The sequence below is a fragment of the Mobula birostris genome, chromosome 24 (genome assembly GCF_030028105.1).
Source record: "Mobula birostris isolate sMobBir1 chromosome 24, sMobBir1.hap1, whole genome shotgun sequence".
Classification (NCBI taxonomy): domain Eukaryota; kingdom Metazoa; phylum Chordata; class Chondrichthyes; order Myliobatiformes; family Myliobatidae; genus Mobula; species Mobula birostris.
Window position 1 is genome coordinate 37,517,749 of NC_092393.1, and position 24,563 is coordinate 37,542,311.

Genomic DNA, 24,563 nt, shown 5'->3' on the forward strand with positions numbered 1-24,563 from the left:
AGCATATTCACCCACAGAACTGTTGCCCACTGGATTTTTTTTTTTTTTTTTTTTTCTTTTCTGCACCACTCCCTGTAAATTCTTGAGACTGGTGTGTGAAAATCCCAAGAGATCAGCAGTTTCTGAGATACTCAAGCTACCCCGTCTGGCATCAACAATCATTCCATGGTCAAAATAATTTAGAAGACATTTCTTTCTCAATCTGATGTTTGGCCTGAACAACAACTGAACCTCTTGACCATCTCTGCATGCTTTTATGAATCAAATTGCTGCCACGTGATTGGCAGATTAGATATTTGCATTTCTAAGCATGTGTACAGGTATAGCTAATAAAGTGGCCACTGCGTGTATATAATCACTTGGGCTGGAGAAGGTGGGAACATAAATACACAAGAAATTGCTAAAGAAGTAGGACATTGGGCCCTTTGCGTCTAATCAAAGGCAGATCTTCCTATGGTCTTTTCTCTCATCCATACCCTTATCTGTAATTCCTCTACTCTCCAGAAATCTGTTCCTGTGTTTTGAATGCAATCAATGACTGAACTTTCAAACCTATTCAGGATGAAGAAATCCAATGATTTATCACCTTCAATATGAAGAAATTTCTCCTTACTTCAGTTATATCTCTTATTTTGAGACTGTTCCATTTCTAGATTCTTTAGCCACGGGGAATTATCCTTCCTACATCTATCCATCAGCTTTTAAGAATTTTATGTTTCAAAGATGTTAGCTTTTATTGTTCAGAACTAATGAATAGAAATCAATCAATCCTATTCAGGGTCACCTTGCATGATCCATCGAGCATTTCAGGCACCATTCTAGAGAAAATCTGCTGCACTCCCTCTTGGAAAAATATATGCTTTCTACGACAACCAAACTTGCACCTAATGTGCAATGACTCTATGCTCTACATGCTTGCAGAAAGATAAACTTTATACTCAGTGCTTTTACAATAAAGGCCAACATATCTTTTACCTTCCTAATTGCCTGCTGCACTCCCATATTAGTTTTCAATGAACCAGTACAACACCCCAGTCCCTTTGGACATAAATACTTTCCAATCTTCCATCATTTATGAAAAATATTCAGCATTTGCTTTTGCTACTGAAGTAAATAGCAGTAATTTTTCTCATTGCAATCCATTTGCCATGTAATTGCCCACTCACTATGTATCATTTAAGCCTTTTTGCATCCTCATCACTACTCAAGCTCCCACTTAGTTTTGTCTCATCAGCAAACAGAAATTTTACATTTCAGCCAAAATTGTTGATAAATATTGTGAATAGTTGGGGCCCATGCATAATAGTCTGCCAAATTGAAAAGGCCCATTTAATCCTACTCTTGATTTCTATCTCTTAACCAATTTTGAATCCATACTCAATTACATGTGCTCCAACCTCATTCATGGCATCTATATGGGACATAACCAAAGGCCTTCCCAAAACCCAAATCCACTACATCTACATATTCCTCCTCATTCACTTTACTAAACAAACTTGAAAGAACTACAATCAACATGACTTTGCTTTCATACAACCACGTTGACAATGCTCACTCATATTATTATCTTTTAAGTATCTTGTATCACAGTATTTATTATAGATTCCTACAATTGAGATAAGTTAACAGATCAATGATGCCATGTTTTTTTCTTCCCCCCCCCCCCCCACCATTCTTAAATGGGGAGTGGGGGAAGAGGAGGCATGATTGCTACCCTAAAACTTTCAAGAGGCATTTCAAAAATATACAGAATTTTAGAAGATGATAAACAGCGCATCCACTACCTCTGCAGTTGCAGTTTTCAAGTCCTTAAAATTTATCATTGTTCAGGCAGGGCTGAACTTCTTATTCTCTAGCATTTCCAGGAGTTTTTTGTGTCTTCTTATTAGATACGAAAAGCAATACTAGTTGTGATGTTAACATATACAAAGTTTTATATATTATCGCTACAGGTGCAAATGTAACGGCAATCCTAAATCAGCATTATTTCGGAGCATGCAATAAATGGGAGGTATATGTCTTCAAAGAGGTGTTGATTAATATAATGAAAAGACCATAAAAACTTCGGGTATACTTTGAACACTTCTAAGAGAGTTCACCATTCACAAGAATTGACAAAGATAAAGTAAACAGGTGCTGTTATTGAATCATACAGCAAAGTTTAATATTAGATATTTTGCAAACTGTGATATGTTAAGTCATGGACTAGTGTTCTGTAAAATTGATCCAAATATTTGTTTGAATTTGACCAAAATATTTTGGGAATTTAAACTCAAGTAATTAAACAAAATCTGCAGATTAAAAAATATCAAGCAATTGTAACCATAAAACCACCAGATTGTTTCAAAAGCTCATCTGGTTCTCTAACTTCCTTCAGAAAAGGAAATCTACAATCCTTACATGGTCAGGAACAATGTGCAATGCCAGAACCATAAATGTGGTTGGCTATTTAACTGCCTTCTCAGTTCAGGAACAAGTATGGATAAGTAATAAACACCTTTATTGCCAGTGACATCCCCATCTCACCAAGAAAAACAAAAAAAACACAAAGCATCACTACTGATTGTTGAAAGAGCTATAAAATTATCTCCATCATCCTACAATTTACTTCCCTTTTTTTTTAAGAAAAAAAACTTCCATTATTATTTCAGGTAGCAAGTTGGGTGAATGGAAGTCTTTTCTCATAAGTTCCTTTATCAATGAATCTCTGAATTCTGACATACCAGTGTGGGATTTTCCACCACGTAGTTCGTGTCAGGTGCATTCTGCTGATCATCCTGAGGGTCAGCATCTATCTGCATTGGTTCCACTGCTCCCTGGGAGGCACAGAAAAAAAAATAGGAAACAGATAAAATAAGTAAGCGATAATACTGGTTGGAAAGATTGTTACATACAATTAAAGCATAATGATAGAAAATAGAAAGTCAACAAATCAGTGTTTTAATTAAGTTGCTACTTTAAGGGGAATACCAATTTTATATAATTTTACTTATTACAATTATATGCATCAACATGAAAATATCTTGGCTGAAATGAGAATGCTTTACATAGCATACTCATTTTCGCATTAAACTTAAAAAGCATAATACAGCATGAACTACTAAACTGGTCTAAAATAATCTAATTTGTTTTATTCACTCTGTTAAATCATCTACATCCCAAATCAGTATTCCAATGAAGCTGTACTTTTGCTTTAGAAGAACAAGAGTTACCAAATTTCAATTAGACTTTCTCTATTATAACCCGAACTAAATTGTTAGCTCCATGCAAATATAGAACTATGAATATTTCATTTTATATAGTGAAACTAATCAGGTCTCTCTTTCCCAGGACTTAACCTAAAACTTGATTACTGCCTTCAAAAGGTAGATAAACTATTGATGACTCATTAAATATAGAACTAAACTGCTCTGCCCTAACATCACAGGTTGTGATGCTATAACTAGCCATATAAACTATTGATAATGGTGGAGCAAAGAGAAGGTGGTGGTGTGGTGTGGGGTTTCCTAATAATTTAGGAGAAGGGTCAGAATCTTAGATACAAACAAAACTCAAGAACAAGATGAAAATTGAAGTTATAATGTAACAGTCAGAGTAGGTCAGAAGTAATAAGTGAATGGAAGCTGATGCAGAATAAGACAGAGGCAACAGAGTTCTGTTTTAATTGACCTTTGGGGACCGAGGTATAGGATGCAGATCAATAAGCCAGCTGGATTTGAGAACAAAATACTTCCACTTGTACACGTCATATCCTTTTCAAAACGCTTTATAGTCAATGCGGCATTGGTGAAATTAGTTAATTTAGAAAAACAACTTCAGAATTAGCTGTGGATGTGAATGTGAATGGATTCAGTAACCAAAGAATGTGAGACTTTGGATAAAGACAATGGGTTGAGACTTCCTAATGTTTATCAAATGGATAATGTGGCTCATCGAGAAATGCACATTGCAACATTTCTGGTAGGTCCTAGACAGCAGATCCTGTTTTCAGGTACTTGCATCAAGGAAAAGCATGCAAAGGAAGGAGAGCAGGCACTAGGGAGAGAAGGCACTACGGTTAGATCATTCAGGGTCATTTAGAGGTCATGGTGTGCATGTGAAGAAAGGTGTATTTCTTTTTTTTGGCGTGTGCCTGCGTACGTGCGTGTGGTGCGCGTCTGCGTGTGCATGCATGCATCTGTGATGACGTCTTTTTCATGGCTTTTACAAGACGCGGAGCGAGAGAGCGAGACTGTGTGGCGCGCCACTCCTCACAGAGACATATTCGCAGTGTGTTTCCCTTTTTATTTTACGAGGTCGAGTTGCGATCTCAACACTCAACCCAGCACAGATGGAAAGCGTACTTGGGAGCTCCCGGGTCCAGCACCGATGTCACTGCGCCACCAGCCAGCCGAAAGGTGCATTTCTAGGGGTGCGCTTGCTGGAAGCTGACTGGGAAGCAACTAAGAGTACTGCACCAAATAAGGCATAAAATGAGGACAATGAAGGAAGACATTGGAGTAAAATATATATGAAGAGCTACAGGATGGAACTGTGCCCTGGTCAATTACAAAGAGAGTATTTTGTATTAGGGCCTTTCCAACATTACAGCAGCAGAAGAAATCTGCTGGAAAGGATTTAACTGCAGTATTCAGATTCTTTTTTCTTTTTTTAAGGTGTGGTCCTGCCAGAATCCGTGATCTACAACTGCACTCAAACTAGGTTCTTCACAGGCGGTGGGTGGTTTCTCACTCGCAGAACTCGCCAAATGGCCTAGTGTTTTGATATCACCAGGTGCGGTCTAGAAGATGCGCACCTTCATGCTGTGGTGCTGTGGACGACCTGATTCCACGCCAGTGTTGCTGACTAAAGCATTCGGGGAGATAGAAACATCAAGATAGCGTGCAGTCGGTATATGCTGCTGTCAAAAGGTGACCTCTGAACTAGAGCTCTCTCCTCCTCTCAATGGTGAGTGAGGGGGCTGCTGGCCTCCCCTCTCACTCCCTCATTTTTGAGTGAGAGTGACAGAGACTGTCTGAGATGTCGCAGTGTTGGGATGGACAGCAGTTTTTGATGGACTCTACCTCATGGCCTTTGGGAGCTTTGCTATTACTTGCATGGTGGGTGGTGGGGGGGGGATTGATGCTTCTACTGGAGCTAGTGGGGAGGGAGAGGATTGATGTTTTTGCTGCTCCTTGAGGGTGGGGGTGTGTGTGTGTGTGTGTGCGCGTGCGCGCATGCGCACACGCGCGCGAGGTTGGGGTTCTAAAGTTTTATCTGTCATTCATTCTTTGGGTTTTTTTCTCTCTGTTTCATGATGTCTCTGAAGAGTAAGGATTTCAGGTTGTATACTATATACATTCTTTATTAAATTGAACAATTGGATGCATATGATTAGTGAAAAAACATTAACAGGAGATAACGGGAGATGGGACACAGACGCTGAGAATTAAAAATAATAAAATTGCTAATAATTGTGAAAGACAAAGAACACAAAGGAAAAAATAAAGAGAGAAACAGATTCTGTTGAAATCTAGCATCAGTTTACATTTTAATACGGCATATATCAATGACATTTTAGACTGATAGTTAAGCCACTAGCAGCAAAAGAAATGCAAAGAAAAAGAAAAAAATTTTGAGTTATGCACTGTTGTTAAATTAGTGATTTTAATTCTTTGGTGCAGCATGCCAAAATTGTAGTTCACAAGACCGTGGGGCATTCTCTCTTCTCCTTCCCACTGGACAGAAATACAAAAGCTTAAAAGGACATACCACCAGGCTTAAGGTCAGCTTCTATCTTACTATTATCAGATTTTTGAACGGACCTCTTGTATGATAAGACAGACTCTTGACCTCACAATGTACCTCATTATGATCTTGTTCTTTACTGTTTACCTACACTGTACTTTCTCTGAAACTTCTACACTTCATTCTTTATTGTTTTTGTTTTACCTTGTTCTACTTTAATATACTGTGTATTGATTTAGCATGTATGAACAATATGCAAGACAAGCTTTCACTGTAACTTGGTATACCTGACCATAATAAACCAAGACCGATAACTCTTCAACAAAATGCAATCTGCAGCACTAATTTAGAGTTGCAGAATTCTGCTGTTCCATAACTTAAGCAACCAAACAAGAAAGTAATCACTTCTGGTTTTATTTCACCTTGCATGAAAATCTTACCTTTAAAAAGGAGGCTATTCAGCAATTTGATCGCTATAAGGTTTGAGCTATAGAAATTAATTATTACCATTGAAACTAGATTTACCTTGATGAAAACTATCTGCGATTTAAAAAGTCATATTTAAACAAAATGCCCTGTTCTTATCATCATTTATTGTTTAATCACCTATAGAATAGAACGTTAATAGCATAATCAGTTATTTTTGAAAGATATGCAAGTTCAATTGCCATTGAGGGTTCTATTAATTTTATTTTTCTCAGTTCTACTAACTTTATTATCTTCTCAGTTCTATTAATTTATTTTTCTTGCTGTACACTAATTTGTATTTGTACTTGTATGCATTTGTGAGGTTGCAATAGAGTCAACAGTTGATATTTTAAAGTTATGTATTATAAATAGTGGAAGAAATCTAGCTAAATGCAAGTGCACTTAACAGACCTTGAATAACTGTTCAGGAACAGTTATTACCCCTCAACCATCAGGCTCATGAACCAGAGGAAATAACTTCACTCAACTTCACTTGTCCCATCATGAATCTGTTCCCACAACCTATGGACTCACTTTCAAAGACCCTTTATCCCATGTTCTTGATATTTATTGCTCATGTATTTATTATTATGTCATTTTTCTCTTTCCTTTTGTATTTGCACAGTTCATTGTCTTTTATACACTAGTTGTCTGCCCTGCCAGTGCAGTCCTTCACTGATTCTATTATGGTTATACGATTTATTGAGTATGCTTACAAAAAAATGAAACTCACGGTTGTATATTGTGACATGCATGCACTTTGATAATTTTGAACACTTTTCAAATCTTAGATAATTTCACAACAATTTCAGCCAGTACGACTGTAGTATAAGAACTACCAAAATTCAAAGGCAGTACCAATGAAACAAATGTAATTGGGTAGCAGCTAAAGCCAGAGCCTCATGGATATGCATGAATATGCACAGTATAAACTGCCATAAAATGCCCCTGGGAACACGGAAAATATATTTAAAAAACTGTTTTACAACAGTGTTGTAGAGATCTGTATGTAGTCCATTAACCCTTGTGGAATAAATCCACAGAATGCCATTCAGTGGGACATAGCCATGTGTACAAAGGATGCGCAATTTTAAGTGACCACCATTTAATGATAAAAGAATAAGAATTTAGGTTTGCTACTTTTAAAAGGTTTTTAAATGTCTTCTTCTTTGTACTTCAAACACTTCTTTCCCTCATAATGTGTAAACTATATTGCTTCTCCACATACAATCTGGATTTTCTTTCCAAATTTGATTATATTTTCACATTGTTTCTCAATTTGACAACTAAAGACAGCGAAATGGATGAGTATTTAAGCTGCAGCCTTTTTGCACAGCTCTTTATGCAGATTCTCATCTCTGTTCCAAGAATCACTAACTCAAAGTTCAACTGCATCAAGGCTAAACCAAAGGAACTTTGTTAATTCTTTACAAATAAATAGCAGTGAACACAACAATTAACAGGATTATGACATTTTTAACCCATTCAATGTGTAAAAGAATTATTAACCAAGGAAAGTCCTGCTTCAGGAGTACTTCATTAATTATACCACTGGTGCTGGATTAAAATTAGGTATGTATCATCATTATTGGGTCCAATAGAACATCTTATGTTGAAATAAATTTGGATTTTGAACACAGAAATTTAGAACAAATTGGAGTTTTACGATCATTATCACCATTAAAAGACCCTCAAGCTCTTTCTAGCTCATTATATTATTTTATTAACTCACGTGCAGGAACTGTTGCTATCCAGAAGGTCCAAGAAGGAGCTCAAAGTTTTATCACTAAAAAAATAATAGTATTAGCAATTGCTTCGCTTGTATTAACACTAAAATATGAGCATCAAAAACACTGGACATGGTTATCATATCAGGAAGTTTATATGGAAAGAGAAACTGAGGTAACATTTTAGTTTTATAACTCAAAAGATTGCTAATAACAAATATTAACTCTTTCCTTTTCCATTGATGTTATCTGACCTAGTGAATCCTTCCAGCAGTTTCTGTTTTTTAATTTTAGGGTTTCCAGCACCGTGGTATTTTGCATTTGGATGATAAATTGTAGACTAAAACATAAACAAACAGTGCTTTGTAAAAGTATTCAGCCCCCAACCCTTTGTTCACATAAATGAGTATTACAAGGGATTTTCATCAATTTAACTGAGATATTTTTTATTTGTGAATTACATCTTCCCTTTTTACCCCAGAGTAGAGCCCTAAAAAAACAGGGAAAATTGTAAAGCATGAAAAACTAAAAATTCAAAAACTGAAATGTCAGCAGTTCAAAAGTATTCATCCCCTTTGCTCAGTACTTAGTTGAGTCACCTTGTACAGCTATTACAGTTAGTTGTCTTTCACAACAAGTGTTTGGATTAGCTTTGTGCAATATGATGGAGCAAAATTTGCCCATTCCTCCTTGCAAAATTGCTCAAACTATGCCAGGTAGTTGGGGAGTAGCCGTGGACAGTAATCTTATGGTCTTGCCAGAGATGCTCAATCAGGTTAAAGTCAGAGAGTCTGACTGAGCCACTCAAGAACATCAATTTTCTTCATTTGAAACCACTCCATGGCAGTGTGTTTTGGGTCATGGTCCTGCTGGAAGGTGAACTTCCCCCTCAGTTTAAGCTTTCTGGCAGATGCTAGCAGGTTTTTTATCCAGGATCTCTCTGTACTTAGCAGCATTCATCTTTGCATAAATCCTGACCAGGTTTCCAATCCCTGCTGCTGAAGTGCACCCCCCTAGCATGACGCTACCTTCACTATACTTTACAGTAGGGATGTGCAGAAGTGCTGCACATCCTGACTGATCTGCAGTATTAGATTTGTACCACTTAGTTTTGAGGCCAGAAAGTTCTACTTTAGCTTCATCTGATCACAAGACCTTTCTCCACATCTATACAGTATCTTCAAAGTTTTGCTTAACAAAGTCTTTACGGGCAAGGGTTTTTTTTTTAAGCCAGGGCTTCTTCCTTGCCAGTCTTCCATAAATACCCTTTTTGTACAAGAAGTTAGAGATGGTGGAGCTATGAATTTCATCTCCAGTTGCAGCCACTGACATCTGCAGCTCAGTCAAACTGACTGTTAGCGTCACGGTAGCCTCTCTTCTCCAGTAACTTAAGTTTAGAGGGGCAGCCTGACCTAGCAGCACGGCTGTGCTTACATATTTTTCCACGATGGACTGCACTGAGCTCCAAGGTATGTTCAGTACCTTTGAGATCAGCTCGTACCCTTCCCCAGATTTGTGCTTCTCTATAATCATTTCCCTGACTTGTCTTGGATGGCCTTTTCTCTTCATTTTGGTTTGGTCTGCTGAAGATCTACCATACTGTTAGACCTTACAGACAAAGAGGATATTTATTCTTATGAATTCATTGAAAACAGGTGATTCTCCAGTTTTTTTACATCAACAAATTGGATGAGTTAGTGAGGTAATATAGACTATTGCACTTGAGGAAAGTTGGCATAGTAATTACAAAGGGATGAATAGTTTTCAGCCTCAATTTTGGTTTTTAATTTTTAGTAAACTGTTGGTAGGTTTTGGAAATTTTATTTTGATTTGTCATGATGCATAATGTTTTGTAGATTAGCTCAAAAAATCTTACTTCGATATATTTTAAATTTAGAAAATGAGACAGTAATATGTGAAAGTAGTTGTGGAGCCTGAATACTTTTTCAAGGCACTGTATACTCCCACATCTCAAACCAGATGAACAGTCATTGTTGAGCTGTGTGCTTCCTTCATCATTTTTCCTGGCGATTGAGGTACCTCATAGAGCAGAGTGCAGGCTGATAAGCTGGCGCTAAGGCTGAAATCTCCTGCCGTGCTATGTAGAAACAAGTCTGATCTACTGCTGTGGGGTGTCAGGTAAAGGTCTGAGAGCGAAGAAGTAGCTGAGCTGGGAGTGGAGCTATCTCGACACCCTTCCTGACTATCTGCATTCCCTGCCCCTGACACAGTGCTTGCCTGGGAAAGAGGAATGAAATTTTCATCAGTATTTCCACATTTGTGCTTAGAAGCAAATCTAGCTATGCTAATTCAGAAGTAAACTTCCTAATAGCTTGAAAATGTTATATTGTTTACAGAACAACTAATTATCTATTAATTTAAATATACTATCAATCTCGTTACTTATTGTACAACTTCTATCACATTTTTTCCATTACAAAACATTATAATCTTCAATATATTGTACCATTAAAATCCTTTGTTCCAGGCAACATACAGCAAGCAGAAAACATGATTGATATTTACATACTTAATGAAACAAATTCAAGGTATTGCCAATCACATTGCCAGAATGCAAAAAAAATATCAGAATCAGGTTTATTATCACCAGCATGTGTCGTGAAATTTGTTAACTTAGCAGCAGCAGTTCAATGCAATACATAATATAGAAGAAAATTTAAAAATAGAAGTAAATCAATCACAGTATACATACATTGAATCAACTAAAAATCGTGCAAAATTAATATTGATGCTGCAGCACTGACTCCTTTAGAAACTTTATTTTACAGAATATATTACCAAAATAAAATAAGCCTTAACTGTAAAAATTAGGAACTGTTTTTCCAAAACCTTAAACCTAAAGTAGACATAGAAACAACTAATTTATCAGTTAATCAAATAGCAGTAACGTACAACATTGCAATGTGGGTAACGAGTCTGCTCAGGTGACTAGCCTCTCAGTGGGCGAGCAGTTAGGTAACAGTGGGCACAGCTCCTTAAATTTTAAGATAGCTAAAGATAAGTATGGATCTTGCAGGAGTGTATTAAATTGGAACAGGGCAAATTACAAGAGTTAGGGAGAGTTAATTGGGAACATTTGCTTTAAAGCAAGTCCTCATCTGACACGTGAAGGGTATTTGAAAACCAACTGCATCAAACACAGGACAAGCATGTTCCAGTCAGAAGGACAAGGATGGCAAAGGAAAAAGGACATTGAGGATAGGGAGATCAGTGCTGAGTGTATTGATATGCTAGGGCATTTCAAAGTAAAGGAGGAAGTGGTATTGGCTTTCTTAAAGAGCAGCAAGGTGAATATATACCCAGGGCCTGAAAGGACATACCCCAGGTTATTGAAAGAGGCAAACTAAGAGATTGCTGTGGCCTTGAACAATCCCTTTGTTTCCTCTCTAACCAGAGGTGAGGTCCTGGAAGACTACCAAGAAGGGAACCAGTAAACCTGGAAACTACAGACCAATTGAGTCTCACATCAGTGATAGGGAAATTACTGGAGAGAATTCTTAGGGATAAGATTCATGAGGATTTGGAAAACCATGGCCTATCTAGGGAGAGCCAACATGGTTTTATGCGGGACAAGTCGTGTCCTACTAACTTGACTGAGTTTTTTGGCAAGATGATAAGAATGATTGATGAAAGTAGAGCTGTGGATGTTGTCTATATGGATTTTAGTAAGGAGTTTGACAAGATTCTTCATAGGAGGCTCATCCAGAAGATGAAGATGCATGGAATCCATGGTGAAATGTCTGGATTCAGAACTGCCCTGCCTATACAAGACAACGTAGCGGTTGAAGGGACTTATTCTAGCTGGTGGTCTGTGATTGGTGGTGTTCCATAGGGATCTATACTGGGACCTCTGCTGTTTGCAATGTATTAATTACCTGGATGATAATGTAGAAGGGTGGGTTAGTAAATGAGCAGATGATATGAAGATTGGTGAGTGAATAGTGTAGAATACTGGCAAAGAATACGATGGGATATAGATCAGTTGCAGAGATGGGCAGAGAAATGGCAGATGGCATTTAACCCAGCCAAATGTGAAGTGTTGCACTGTTACAGCAATATCCTTAACAGTGTTGATGAGCACAGGGACCTTGGCGTTCAAGTTCATAGCTCCTGAAAGCGGCTGCATAGGTTAATGGGGTGGTCAGGAAGGCACAGGGCATGCTTGCCTTTATTAGTCGAGGCATTGAGATCAAAATTCAGGAAGTTAAGTTGCAGCTTTGTAAAACACTAGTTAAGTTACATCTGGAGTATCGCATTCAGTTCTAGTCACCCTATTATAGAAAGGACATTGAGGATTTGGAGAGGGTACAGAAGAGGTTTTTTCAGGATGTTGTCTGGATTAGAGGGCATGTGCTACAAAAAAGGGCTGGACAAACTTGGGTTGTTTTCTCTGGAGCAGTGGAAGCTGAGGGGAGATCTGAGGGAGATTTACAATATTGAGAGGTATAGATAGAATAAACAGACAATATCTTTTTCCATGGATTGAAATGGCTAATACCAGAGGGCATGCATTTAAGATGAGAGGGGGTAATTTCAAAGGAGATGAGAGGAGCAAGTTTTTTTTTTATATATACAAAATGGTGGGTGCCTGGAATGCTCTGTCTGGTGGTAGAGGCAGAAACATTTGGGACTCTTAAGAGATGTTTAGAGAGGCACATGAGTGTGAAGAAAATGGAAGGATATGAACATTGTGTAGGCAGAAGAGATTAGTTAGCCATTTGGTTACTAATTTAATTGGTTTGGTACAACATTGTGGGCTGAAGGGTCTGAACTGTTCTATGTTCTGTTACGGTACAATGGTTATAATACCACCATTAAAAAAAATCAAATATTTTTAAACTAACATATATAATCAAAATAATGGATTTTGAACATTCAAAATATAATTGCTTTGAATTAATCAGTACCAATTACTGTTTGCTTGCCAACTTAACAGATGTAAACCAATGAATAAATGACCAATTATTCAGACTCAAATTTCATAAAGAGTTAGACATTAAAAAGCTAAGAATCACAAAGTGCTTTGTTTGTAAAATATCACTCTCAGCATACACAATCAGATAATGCAAGTATTTCTATGCTTGTACTGGCAATTATTTGTCAAACACTGAGCTTTCAGTGACATTGTACAAGTTTGAGTGTATTGCTAAACATAGTTTACATCTGGTTCAAATGGACTCAAGCTCACTTTAAACTCAAAACATTCACCAAATATCTTAGCTGCTGCTTTTAACACAAACCTCCATAACTTACCGGGAACGGCTTTTAAAACTGGGTACTACCAACCCAGACTGCCTTCTCTGTTAATTACTGGCCTGTTAATCAGACCTGTGATCTGATTATGCTATAAATCTTTTCAGCAATCAAAATATTCAACTGCAAAAGTTTGAGGCACAAACTCGTTATAAAATACATTTGATGGCAGGAAACATAAGAAATAGAACTGAACAGTTTGTAAAAACACAGATTTTCATGTGAATGTAAACTCACATTACAAGAGTAGTAGTATTTGCCACTTTTAAAACCCCTTTATTCCCCATTTGCTGACACAAGAAAATGCAGATGCTGGAATCTGGAGCAACTCAGCAGTTGAGCAGCATTTGTCAGGGGAGTGGAATTGTCGGCATCTTAGACTGAAACCACTTAAATCAGAATCAGGTTTATTACACACAAACAAAATTAAAATATGTAGTGCAAAAACAGAAACTTAAAAAGTTCGAGGTAGTGCTCATGGGTTCAATCTCCATTTAGAAATCTGACGGCAAAGAGAAAGAAGCTGTTCCTGAATCACTGAGTATGTGCCTTCAGGCTTTTGTACCCCTTTCCTGATGGTAACAATGGGTGGTGGGGGTCTCTGACTTTCTGAGACACCACTCCTTGAAGATGTCTTGGATACTAAGGAGGCTAGTACTCATCATGATGGAGCCAAGTTTACATCGTTCTGCAGCTTTCTTCAATCCTATGCAGGAGCATCCTCCCTACCAGCACCACCATCTCCACCACCCCCCCCCCGCCCCCACCACCATGCCAGGCAGTGATACAACCCATCAGAATGCTCTCCATGGTACATCTGTGGAAATTTAGAGTGTCTTAGTTGGGAAACCAAATCTCCTCAAATTCCTAATGAAATATAACTGTTGTCTTGCCTTCTTCATAGCTGCATCAATCTGTTGGGATCAGGTTAGGTCTTCAGAGATATTGACACCCAGGAACTTAAAATTGCTCCTCTCTCCATTTCTGATCCCACCATCAGGATTGGGTTATGTTCCCTCGTCTTACGCTTTCTGAAGTCTACAATCAGCCCTTTGGTCTCACCAACCTTGAGTGAAGGTTGTTGCTACGATACCACTCAACTAGCTGATATATCTCACTCCAGTATGCCCTCTCGCCACCATCTGAGATTCTGCCAGCAATGGTTTTATCATCAGCATATTTATAGATGGCATTTAAACTATGCCTAGCCACACAGTCATGGATGTAGAGAGAGTAGAGCAGTGAGCTAAGCACACATCCCTGAGGTGCGCCAATGTTGATTGTCAGCGAAGTGGAGATGTTAGCATCAATCGTGGTCTCCTGGTTTCTGATAAAACTAATTGGCGGAACAGACAACCAAATTCTATCATCCCCCCCCCCCCCCCCCACACACACACAGACAAAGTATTGGCTGTAATGAACAAATGAAATGCTGGGATAGTCAGTGATGCTGCTCAACAGCTCAAGGTCTATTTCTACCATTCTAAAGGGGCATTCATAGACTATAGTATATTTCTATCAATGAGCAATATACTTTCTTCACAATTTAATCCACTTTAATTACAAGACAACCAAACAATAACATCACTTCTAATGTGATAACATGAAGATTTATAAAATGAAAATAACCTGCTTAGACAAGGAAGGGATTGGAGGGACAATACAAATTGGTTAAAAAGATACCCATTGCACCATCAAAATAGCTGGCAGCTTTGTTGCTAACACTAACACAGGGCAGGCGAAAATGGGTGAATAAAACTGGGATACGAGAAATAAGGATTTGAAGGGAAATATAATTTTGGAGCCAACTACATGAAGTGGGACAAGATCATGGGGGTTCTTTAATGGATTGATCAAGATGAAAGGCAGTGCAACTCTCAAAATAACTTTGACAGAATTTTGAATATTTTGAAGTTGGAAGCTATGAGGGCAAATACTATGGTCTGTCAAATTCAGGAATGACAAGCCACATACAAGGATCTGAGCCACAGGGAGATTGAAGTCTGGTGTATGTTACAAATGTTGCAGAATGAAATTTATATAGCTTTGGTGATTGATAAACTTTCTTTCGAACTGAGGTAAGGATTTTCATTAGGACAAGACTACAAAAAAGTATATTATGTCCATAAGATACAGGAGCAGAATTAAGCCATTTGGCCTATAGAGTCTGCTCCACTATTTCATCATGGTGGATCCAATTTTCCTCTTAGCCCCAATCTCCTGCCTTCTCCCTGAAGTCATTCTGCAGCCTCTGTACTTCCTCAATACTATCTGCCTCTCCACCTATTTTCATATCGTGCGCAAACTTTGCAACAAAGCCATCAATTTCTATCATTGAAATCACTGACATACAACGTAAAAATCAGTCCCAACACAGACCCCTGTAGAACTCCACTAGTCACTGGCAGACAGCCAGAAAAGGCTCTCTTTATTCCCACTCTTTGCCTCCTGCCAATCAGCCATTGCTTTATCCATGCTAGAATCTTTCCTGTACCACCATGGGCTCATAGCTTGTTAAGTGATCCTGTTAATTCAGGCTGAAACACCATCGGGCAGTGACCATGACTGAGGATGGAGTAAACAACAAAGAAAAGCAATTTCTAGTGAGTGCCAAGATACGGCTTAAGCTTTGTCAATGTTGAACTAAATTACGTTTTGACACATCGAGGCTACCAAACAGTCAAATGGCAGGGCAATAGTGTAATAGGATCATAGAGGAATACAACAGATACATGCTCTTCAGCCCAAGAAGTGCAAGCTAACCATGGTGCCCATCCAGCTAGCTCCAATTTCATGTCTTCAGCCCATAATCTTACATGTTCTGATCCAAGTGCTCCTTAAATTATAATATTGTACCTGCCTCAGCTACTTCCTCTGGCAGCTCATTCAATATACTCATCACCCTCTGTGAAGTAGTTGCCCCTCAGGTTCATTTTAAATCTTTCCCTAAATCTACCTCCCTAATTTTGTTCTTCCCTATTCTGGAGAAACACTGTTACCATTCACCTTATCTTGACCTCTCATAATTTTAAACATATTTTATATAAGGTTGCCTCTCATTTTCCTACATTGCAAGGAATAAAGACCTAGCCTAACAAATCACTCCCTATAATTCAGGCCCACTCATTTAGGCAACATCTTTGGAAACCTTTTCTGCACTCTTTCCAGTTCAATATCTTCTCTTTTCAGAGTGACCAAGATTGTATACAGTACTCCAATTGCAGACTCCCCAACTTCTTACATAACTGCAATATAATACCCAACTCTTATCCTCAGTGTCCTGACTGATGAAAGCTAGTGTACTAAATACCTTTTTCACAATCCTGTCTACCTATGTCACCACCTTCAACAAACTATACACTTGTTTTCCCATGACCCTCTGTTCTATTACACTGCCTAGTACCCTCCTATTCGTTGCACAAGTCCTGCACTGGTTTGATTTTCCAAAATGCTTCGCCTCACACTTGCCTGTATTGAAATCCATTTGCCTTGCATCGGACCTTTTCCCCAACTGATCAAGATCCTTTTGTAATCTACAATAAATTTCTTCACCACTAACATTTCCTAATTTTATGCAATTTGCAAACATGTTGATCAAGCCTTATGTATTCACATGTAAATCATTTACATAAATAATGAGTAACAAGAGCTGCAACGCCAAAACCTGTGGCACACGACGAGTCGCTGGTCTCCATCCTGAGAAACAACTTCAACCACCACCCTCTGCATCCAACCTCGCAGTCACTTTTCAATCCACCTAACCCATTCTCCCATGACTTCATGGGAGTTAACCTTGCAGACCAGCCTACCATGCAGGTTCTTTTTGAAGGTCTTGCTAAAGTCAAAATACACAGCATCCAGTGCCCTACTCATATCTAACTTTTTGGTTAGCTCCTTAAAAGATTCTAAAAGGTTTTTCAAGCATGCACAAAGCCATGCTCTTTCCTCCTAATCAGACTGTGTATCCAAATGCTGACAGGTCCTGTCCCTCAGAATCCTCTACATTAAATTTCCGTTACTGATGTCAGGCTGGCCCTGGCTTATCCTTGTTACCTTTCTTAAACAATGGAACAACGTTAACAACCTTCCAGTCTTCAGGAACTTCACCAGTGGCTAACAATGAAGCAAACATCTATGCATTTCCCTCTCTAGCCTCCCACAAAGTATGAGAATACACTGTCAGGCCCTGAGGATTTATACACTTTAATCAGCTGTCAGGCTGCAAACATGTCCTGCTTGGTAATATGAATATCCTCTAAACATCTACACTTGTTTGCGTTACCTCTTGAACAACAATGATTTTCTCCTCAGTAAACACTGATTTGTTAAACTCTCATCCATCTCCTGCAGCTCAAGACATAGGTGGCCCTGCTGATTTCTAAGCGGTCCTATTCTCTCCCAAGCAACTCTTACTTTTAATACAGCTATAAAAACTTCTGGGACTTTCCTTAACCTTACCGCCCAAATCCATCTCATACCATCTCTTTGCCCTCCTGATTTCCCTCGTAAGAGTAGTGTTAATCTTTTTATAGTCACCAAGGGAGTCACTGATCCCAACATCTTTAACCCAATACATGCTTTCTACTTATAATTCTTGAACAGAACCTCAATATCTCACATTAGGCAAGGTTCCCTAAACTTACCCTTCACCCTAACAGGAACATACTGTTCCTGACAATTGCTATCACACTCTTAAAAACTTCCACATTCTTTTTCCAAACAGACTCACCCAATTGATTCCACCTAATTTCCCCAAAACTAGCCCTGTTCCAGTTTATGACCCTAACCTGTAAAACATGTCTTATCCTTTTCCATTGCTATCTTAAAACTAATAGAGTTACAGCCACTAAAGCCAAAGTGCTCCCTGATAGCTAAAAGTCAAATAACTTAACTGCTATGATTCTGTATCCAGCATAGACTTATCAGCACCAAACTCCCCTTAAATTTCTCTGATGATGCCCCAATAAAAGCTACTGCCAAGACACATCAGAGGGAGAAAGGGAAAGTTAATAACTGATACTCGGATAACCTCTGAGATGACAATCCTAATACAGCTGGATTGATTAAAAAAAACATGCAAGGACAGCTTCACAAAACTGGATGATGGATGAGGTATTAGATAGCCAATCATATTGGAGAATCTCAGCAAAAACATCATTTGAGATAGTGTCCTGAATTTTGGTTAAGGCTATTTTATGCTGTGACAAGGGTAGGGAGATTGAAAGGAGAGTGTGAGGACAGTTGGCACTGGAGTTGGGAGACCACCTCACATCAAATTACCATAAAAAAATTTAAAGTACTAGAAGGAAAAATGGCCAAAATTTCTGAGGAAAAATGCTTTAGTACTGATTTTATTTCCAAACACATCAGAAGTTGTATTTAATAATAGTACAAAAATTTACTTGCATCTCTATTCAACCTTTCAAACAGACTAATCATTTGTTTATTCAGGAATTGATTTTAAAACGGTCCAGGGCAATTTCTCTTCACCATTACTAAAAGTCAGAAGCGTCAAGTTCCAAAAATAAAGCCCGACTAAAAATGTATAAATTTAACTTTAGTTGGATTTACAGCTTGCCCTATTCTTTGCTAAGGAAAAGTATAAAATCACTGAGACAATACATATAAAAATATTCAATTTTCAAACAAGATAGACAAGAATGAAATTGCGGTTGCATTCCACAAACTGTGTGGAATCAGTTGTAGTCACATCAGGTTACTGCCCTGGCTTGCGTATCACAGACAGCTAGGACGCAACATCCATAACTGACTCTGACCTCGGGCCTCTGGTCATATCAGGAATGCAAACTTTTTTTTAAAAACTTATTTGTTTTTTTGACATCATTAGTAATATTAGCATTTATAATTCATCACAATTATTCCAAATTTAGAAGGCATATAAGAGTAGATTTTATTGTTGAGTCCAGAATCACAGAGGTCAGATAAGCATGGCGATTTTCCTCATCTTAAGAGAAAGATATTGCTGTCAGGTTCTTACACCAAACTATAGTTTCCTGATCATTATCCCCAAATGGTAGCTGCCCTCCCCCCACCTTTCCAGCATTTAATACTTAAATTTAAATTCCCCAGCTCCTGTCTCCAAATCGATGACTCAAGTTTCTATGTACTGTTCCTGTAACTTAGACATTATGTTGTTATACCCAGTTTAGTCTTATCAGCACCAAACTTCCCACACCACCAAGTATTTACTAAATATTAGGAATTCTGCTTGTTTTATAACCCAAAACATCTTATATAACGTATATTTACAGTAACTTAATACAAAATAGAAACGCAATTAGACTAGTAAACTAAACATTTTTCCAGTAAAGCAACAGAAAACAAATAAGAAGCTTTAAGATTCGACCCCTAGACCAGTTGCAGGAGCCCAGCCAGGAAGCCTGAGCTAATAGGCCCATCATTAGGGATCACTTTGCTCAGGCTCCATTTAACGAAGCAGTTTAACACGAACCAAAGCAGGATTGAGAGATCTCAAACGTTAGGATACCGTTCTTGGAGCAAAGATATGCGCTCTCAGAGAACAGGAGCAGCAAAAGAACCCTTAGTAACAGGTTCATTCTGGCTTCACAGCCAGCAACCAACTGTCATGTTCGCCCCAGTTCAGTGCCACAAGCTACAGTTTACTGCCTCTACATTATTCCATAAGGAGATTTTCCTCCCTCCCAATGCAGTATTATCCGCCCTTTGACCAGGCAGCTATAAACACTTTACCTGAAAATTTAACACTTGAACGGGAAGTGGCATTTTCTCCCTCATTCAGCAACTCTAAGTGGCCACAGAGCAGCTCCGCATCCGGGCACTCTCATCACTGGGGTGACAGGTCAAACTTCTGAGTCAGAGACCGTACGTCATGACGTTCAAACAGAACGTCTACGCGGGTTGTCGAGTCGGGGAGGTTTCCGCCCCGCATAAAAAGGGAAGGTTGGGTGTAAATTTTGTTCTTGTAGAGAATCAGAAACAATATAATAATCAGAATCAATTTAATAACGCCCCCAAATGTTGTGAATTTTGTTGTCTTTGTGCAATACATAATAAAAAACTGAAATACAGTAGATATATATATTATAGTTAAATAAGTAGTACAAAATAGAAATAAAAAATAAAAATGCAGTGAGGTGGTGTTCATGAGTTCAATATCCATTCAGAAATCGAATGGCAGAGGGGAAAAAACTGTTCTTGGATCGTCAAGTGTGTGCCATCAGGCTTCTATACCTCCTTCCAGATGGTAGCAATGAGATTATGGGTGATGGGTGACCTTAATGATGGAAGCTGCCTTTTTGAGGCATTGCTCCTTGAAGATGTCCTGGATCCTGTGGAAGCTAGTTCCCATGATGGAGTTTATAACTCTGCAGCTTTTTTTGATCCTCTGTACTATCACCACCCCTTAACAGATGGCGATGTAGCCAGTTAGGATACTCTCCACCGTACATCTGAAGAAATTTCTGAGTGTTTTTGGTGGCAAACCTCCTCAAACTCCTAATGAAATATAGCTGCTAATGTGCCTTTGTTATAGCTGCATCGATATATTGGGTCCGGGTTAGATCCTTAGAGATACTGACACTCAGGAACTTGAAACTGCTCACTCTTTCCACTTCTGATCCCTCCTTGTGAACTGGTGTGTGTTCCCTTGTATTCTGCTTTCTGAAGTCCACAATCAGTTCTTTGGTCTTGGTGATGCTGAATGCAAGGTTGTTGCTACGCCACCAGCTGATATATCTTGTCACTATTTGAGTTTTGCCAATAACAGTGGAGTCATCAGCAAATTTATAGATGGCTTTTGAGCTGTGCTTGGCCACACAGTCATGAGCGAAGAGAGAGTAGAGTAGTGGCTCAGCACACATCCTGGAGGTGTGTCTGCGTTGATTGTCGGTGAGGACTGTGAGTTCAATTCTATTCTTATTTCCCATGATAATCTTCCATCCCCTTTATCATTAACAATCTTTCTACCTCTGCCTTAAAAATAATAAAAACTCTCCGCTTCCACTTCCATTTGAAAAAGACAGTCCCATCATTTTAAAGCTTTCGAAAATAGAAAAATATCAACTCTGTTGACCACTTATTTTTTAAAAGTTACCCCTTGTTTTGAAAGCAGGGGAATGGGGATAACTGGAAGAATTGGATCAGCCCATGATTGAATGGCGGAGCAGACTCGATGGGTTGAATGACCTACTTCTGCTCCTATATCTTATGGTCTTATGCTTTTAAGTTCTCCCACAAGAAAATATCCTCTCAACATTCATCAAGATATTTCAATATCTTAAATATTCAATCAAAGTCCTTCTTGCTTTTATAAACTCAGTGATGTCAATTATTTAAATACCATGGTACATTTTTCACATTTCTTTAGTAGGAATTCCAGTATAGTTGTTCTGTTTAACTATACAAGAGGTGATTGATAAGTTCGTGGCCTAAGGTAGAAGGAGTCAATTTTAGAAAACCTAGCACATTTATTTTTCAACATAGTCCCCCCTTACATTTACACACTTAGTCCAGCGGTCGTGGAGCATACTGATCTTAGACCTCCAGAAAGTGTCCACAGCAGGGGTGATTGATAAGTTGGTAGCCCAAGGTAGAAGGAGATAAGTTATACAGCTCTCGTTACATGCACACGCTGTTCAACTCTTTGAGTGATTATGCAGAAAGTTTGAAGTTAATAACTCATCTCCTTCTACCTTGGGCCACAAACTTATCAATCACCCTGATGCGTTATTAACTTCAAACTTTCTGCATAATCGCTCAAAGAGTTGAAATGCATATGTATATAATGAGAGCTGTATAACTCATCTCCTTCTACTTTGGGCCACAACCTTATCAATCACCCCTGCTGTGGGTACTTTCTGGAGATCCAAGATCTGTATGCTTCACGACCGCTGGACTAAGTGTGTAAGTGTAGGAGGAAACTATGTTGAAAAATAAATGTGCTAGGTTTTCTAAAGTTGACTCCTTCTACCTTAGGCCACAAACCTATCAATCACCCCTTGTAGGCCTAGCTAATGAAACAAATCGCAGTCTAGAAATGGTGGGTGTGGAGAGGATGTTTCTTGCACATCTGAGGATATTAAATGGTGTTCACTTAGCAGAGGCTCCGTGTAATATTCTTGGCTCTACAACAGATAGTCAAAGCTGCACCACCAGCACCAGCCTACCTGCCATCAAGAACATGTATACAGAAAGGTGCTGGAGAAGGGCAGCAAAATCATGAAGCATCCCACCCACCCTGCTCATGAACTGCTTTGCCCCACTCCCATCAGTAAGGAGGGTACACAACATTCAGGCCAGGACCACCAGAAATGTTTACTTTCTCCAAGTAATAAAGCTGATCAAAACCACCACCCGCTCAACTGACTCTGACAGTAAATGATACCACTACTTTATCATTTGCTGTCAGAGTCACCTTATATACAGACACTCCTGTGCCTAGCATAACATTAAGAATATACAATCAATCTATGTATTGTATAAAAGCTATCCTACATATTAATATTTATTGTGTGTTTTAAATTATTGTGTTCTTTATCTTATTGTGATTTTTGAGCTGCATCGGACAATTATTTCATTCTCCTTTAGACTTGAATACTAGAAATGGCATTAAACAATCTTGAATCTTGTATTTACTAAATCCTTGAGGAACTTATTATTATTTTGAAAACTTAAGATTCCATGCTGGGATAAACTCGAATTTTGATGGATTGATGGCTACTTCTCGTGCTTTGCACAAGCAAGGAATGACAGGTGTTGTCCTCAATGGTACGACAAAGATTAGATTAGATTAGATTATAAGGACACACAGTTCTCTTTTATTGTCATTTAGTAATGCATGCATTAAGAAATGAATTAAGAATTTCTTATTCCAGTTTATTGTGCATTTCTTTTACGTATAATGTAAGATTTTAATTTTTTTTATTTTATTGATTCATTTTTGAGATACAGCATGGAACGGGCCCTTACGACTCAATGAGCCACACTGCCCCAGCAACCCAACTATTTAACCCTAGGCTAACCACAGGGCAATTTACAATGATTAATTAACCTTCTAACTGGTATGTCTTTGGACTGTCGGGGGAAACTGGAACACCTGGAGGGAAGGGTGTACAAACTTCTTGCAGAGGGTGCCAGAATTGAACTCTGAACTCTGATACCCTGAACTTTAATAATGTCGCTCCAACCGTGACACTTTTATGGGTTTTGTTCCATTATCGTGCAATACAGTAGAAAAAAAAACAGTCAAAAGCACTATGCTTATAAATAGTATTGTAATAATTAGGGAAATCAAGGGTAAAATTTTCATTTACAAAACTAGGCAGTTTGTTTTGTTTTCATTATTTTTAGACAGATAAATGATGAACTGAAGGAGATTATGCCAGAATATTCCTATGCATTATCTGTTTGAGTAAATTAAATTATAAGTAAAGATAAAAAAATATTTTATTTGCCCATGAATACAGAAACCTCCCTAATACTTCCACCATAATCTTATTTATCCTTGATGTGTTTTCCTCGCTTAACAATGATGGACCACTTGGTCTGAATGTCATTGCTTGACAGTGTATATTGTGTGTGATATAGGTATTAGTTTGTTGCCAATGATACTTGGTGTATGCAAGATGACGAGAAAAGAAGCAGGAAGCCAACAACTATAAAGTATTATGAGAAAGCATTAAAATGTCAAATGGAATAGAATTATCCAGATCAGAAGGAAAATAAAAATGGTGATTATTTAATGGTGAGATTTGGAAAATGTTTGTACTTTGTCTTTGAGGTCTTTGGACATTAATCATTTAAACACATGCACATACAATAAATAAATAGGGAATAAATATTACTGTAGTTTTTATGACAAATAGAATCAAATTAGTAGTAAAGAAGTGTTATCACAATTATGGAATTTTGATGAAACAGTAACAATAAGTGTTTACTTTTGGTCTTCAAAACCATGAAGTTCAAAGTAAATTTATTATCAAAGTACGTACATGTAACTATATACTGCCTCAAAGTTCAGAGTAAATTTATTATCAACATATGTATATGTCACCAGATACAACCCTCAAATTCATTATATTGAAGGTATACTCGATAAATCTATGATAGAATAATAAACCATAATAGAATCAATGAAAGACCGCACCAACTGGGCCTGCAATCAGTATGCAAAAGACAGCAAATTGTCCAAGTAGGCAAAATAATAATAATTAATAAATAAGCAATAAACATCAAGAACATGAGATGAAGAATCCTTGAAAGTGAGTCCATTGGTTGTGGGAACATTTCAGTGATGGGGCAAGTGAAGTTGAGTGAAGTTATCCCCTATGGTCAATAGCTTGATGGCTGAGGGGTAATAACTGTTTC

At 38.1% G+C, this 24,563-nt stretch overlaps 1 protein-coding gene across 2 annotated transcripts in view; it reads right to left on the reverse strand.

Annotated features, from left to right (window-relative positions):
• The window catches only part of gps1 (G protein pathway suppressor 1), a 75,604-nt gene extending 55,578 nt beyond the window's left edge, over positions 1 to 20,026 (reverse strand). The window contains exons 1-3 of one of the 2 annotated variants that reach the window (XM_072241895.1): positions 19,929 to 20,026; positions 7,928 to 7,981; positions 2,724 to 2,816 (exon numbers count right to left, since the gene is read on the reverse strand). In XM_072241895.1, coding sequence (XP_072097996.1) covers positions 2,724 to 2,801 — 78 coding nt within the window. In that variant the 5' untranslated portion in view covers positions 2,802 to 2,816; positions 7,928 to 7,981; positions 19,929 to 20,026. The remainder of the gene's footprint in view (positions 1 to 2,723; positions 2,817 to 7,927; positions 7,982 to 19,928) is intronic. The other variant, XM_072241894.1, reaches the window with a different exon arrangement.
• Positions 20,027 to 24,563: the final 4,537 nt, after the last annotated feature.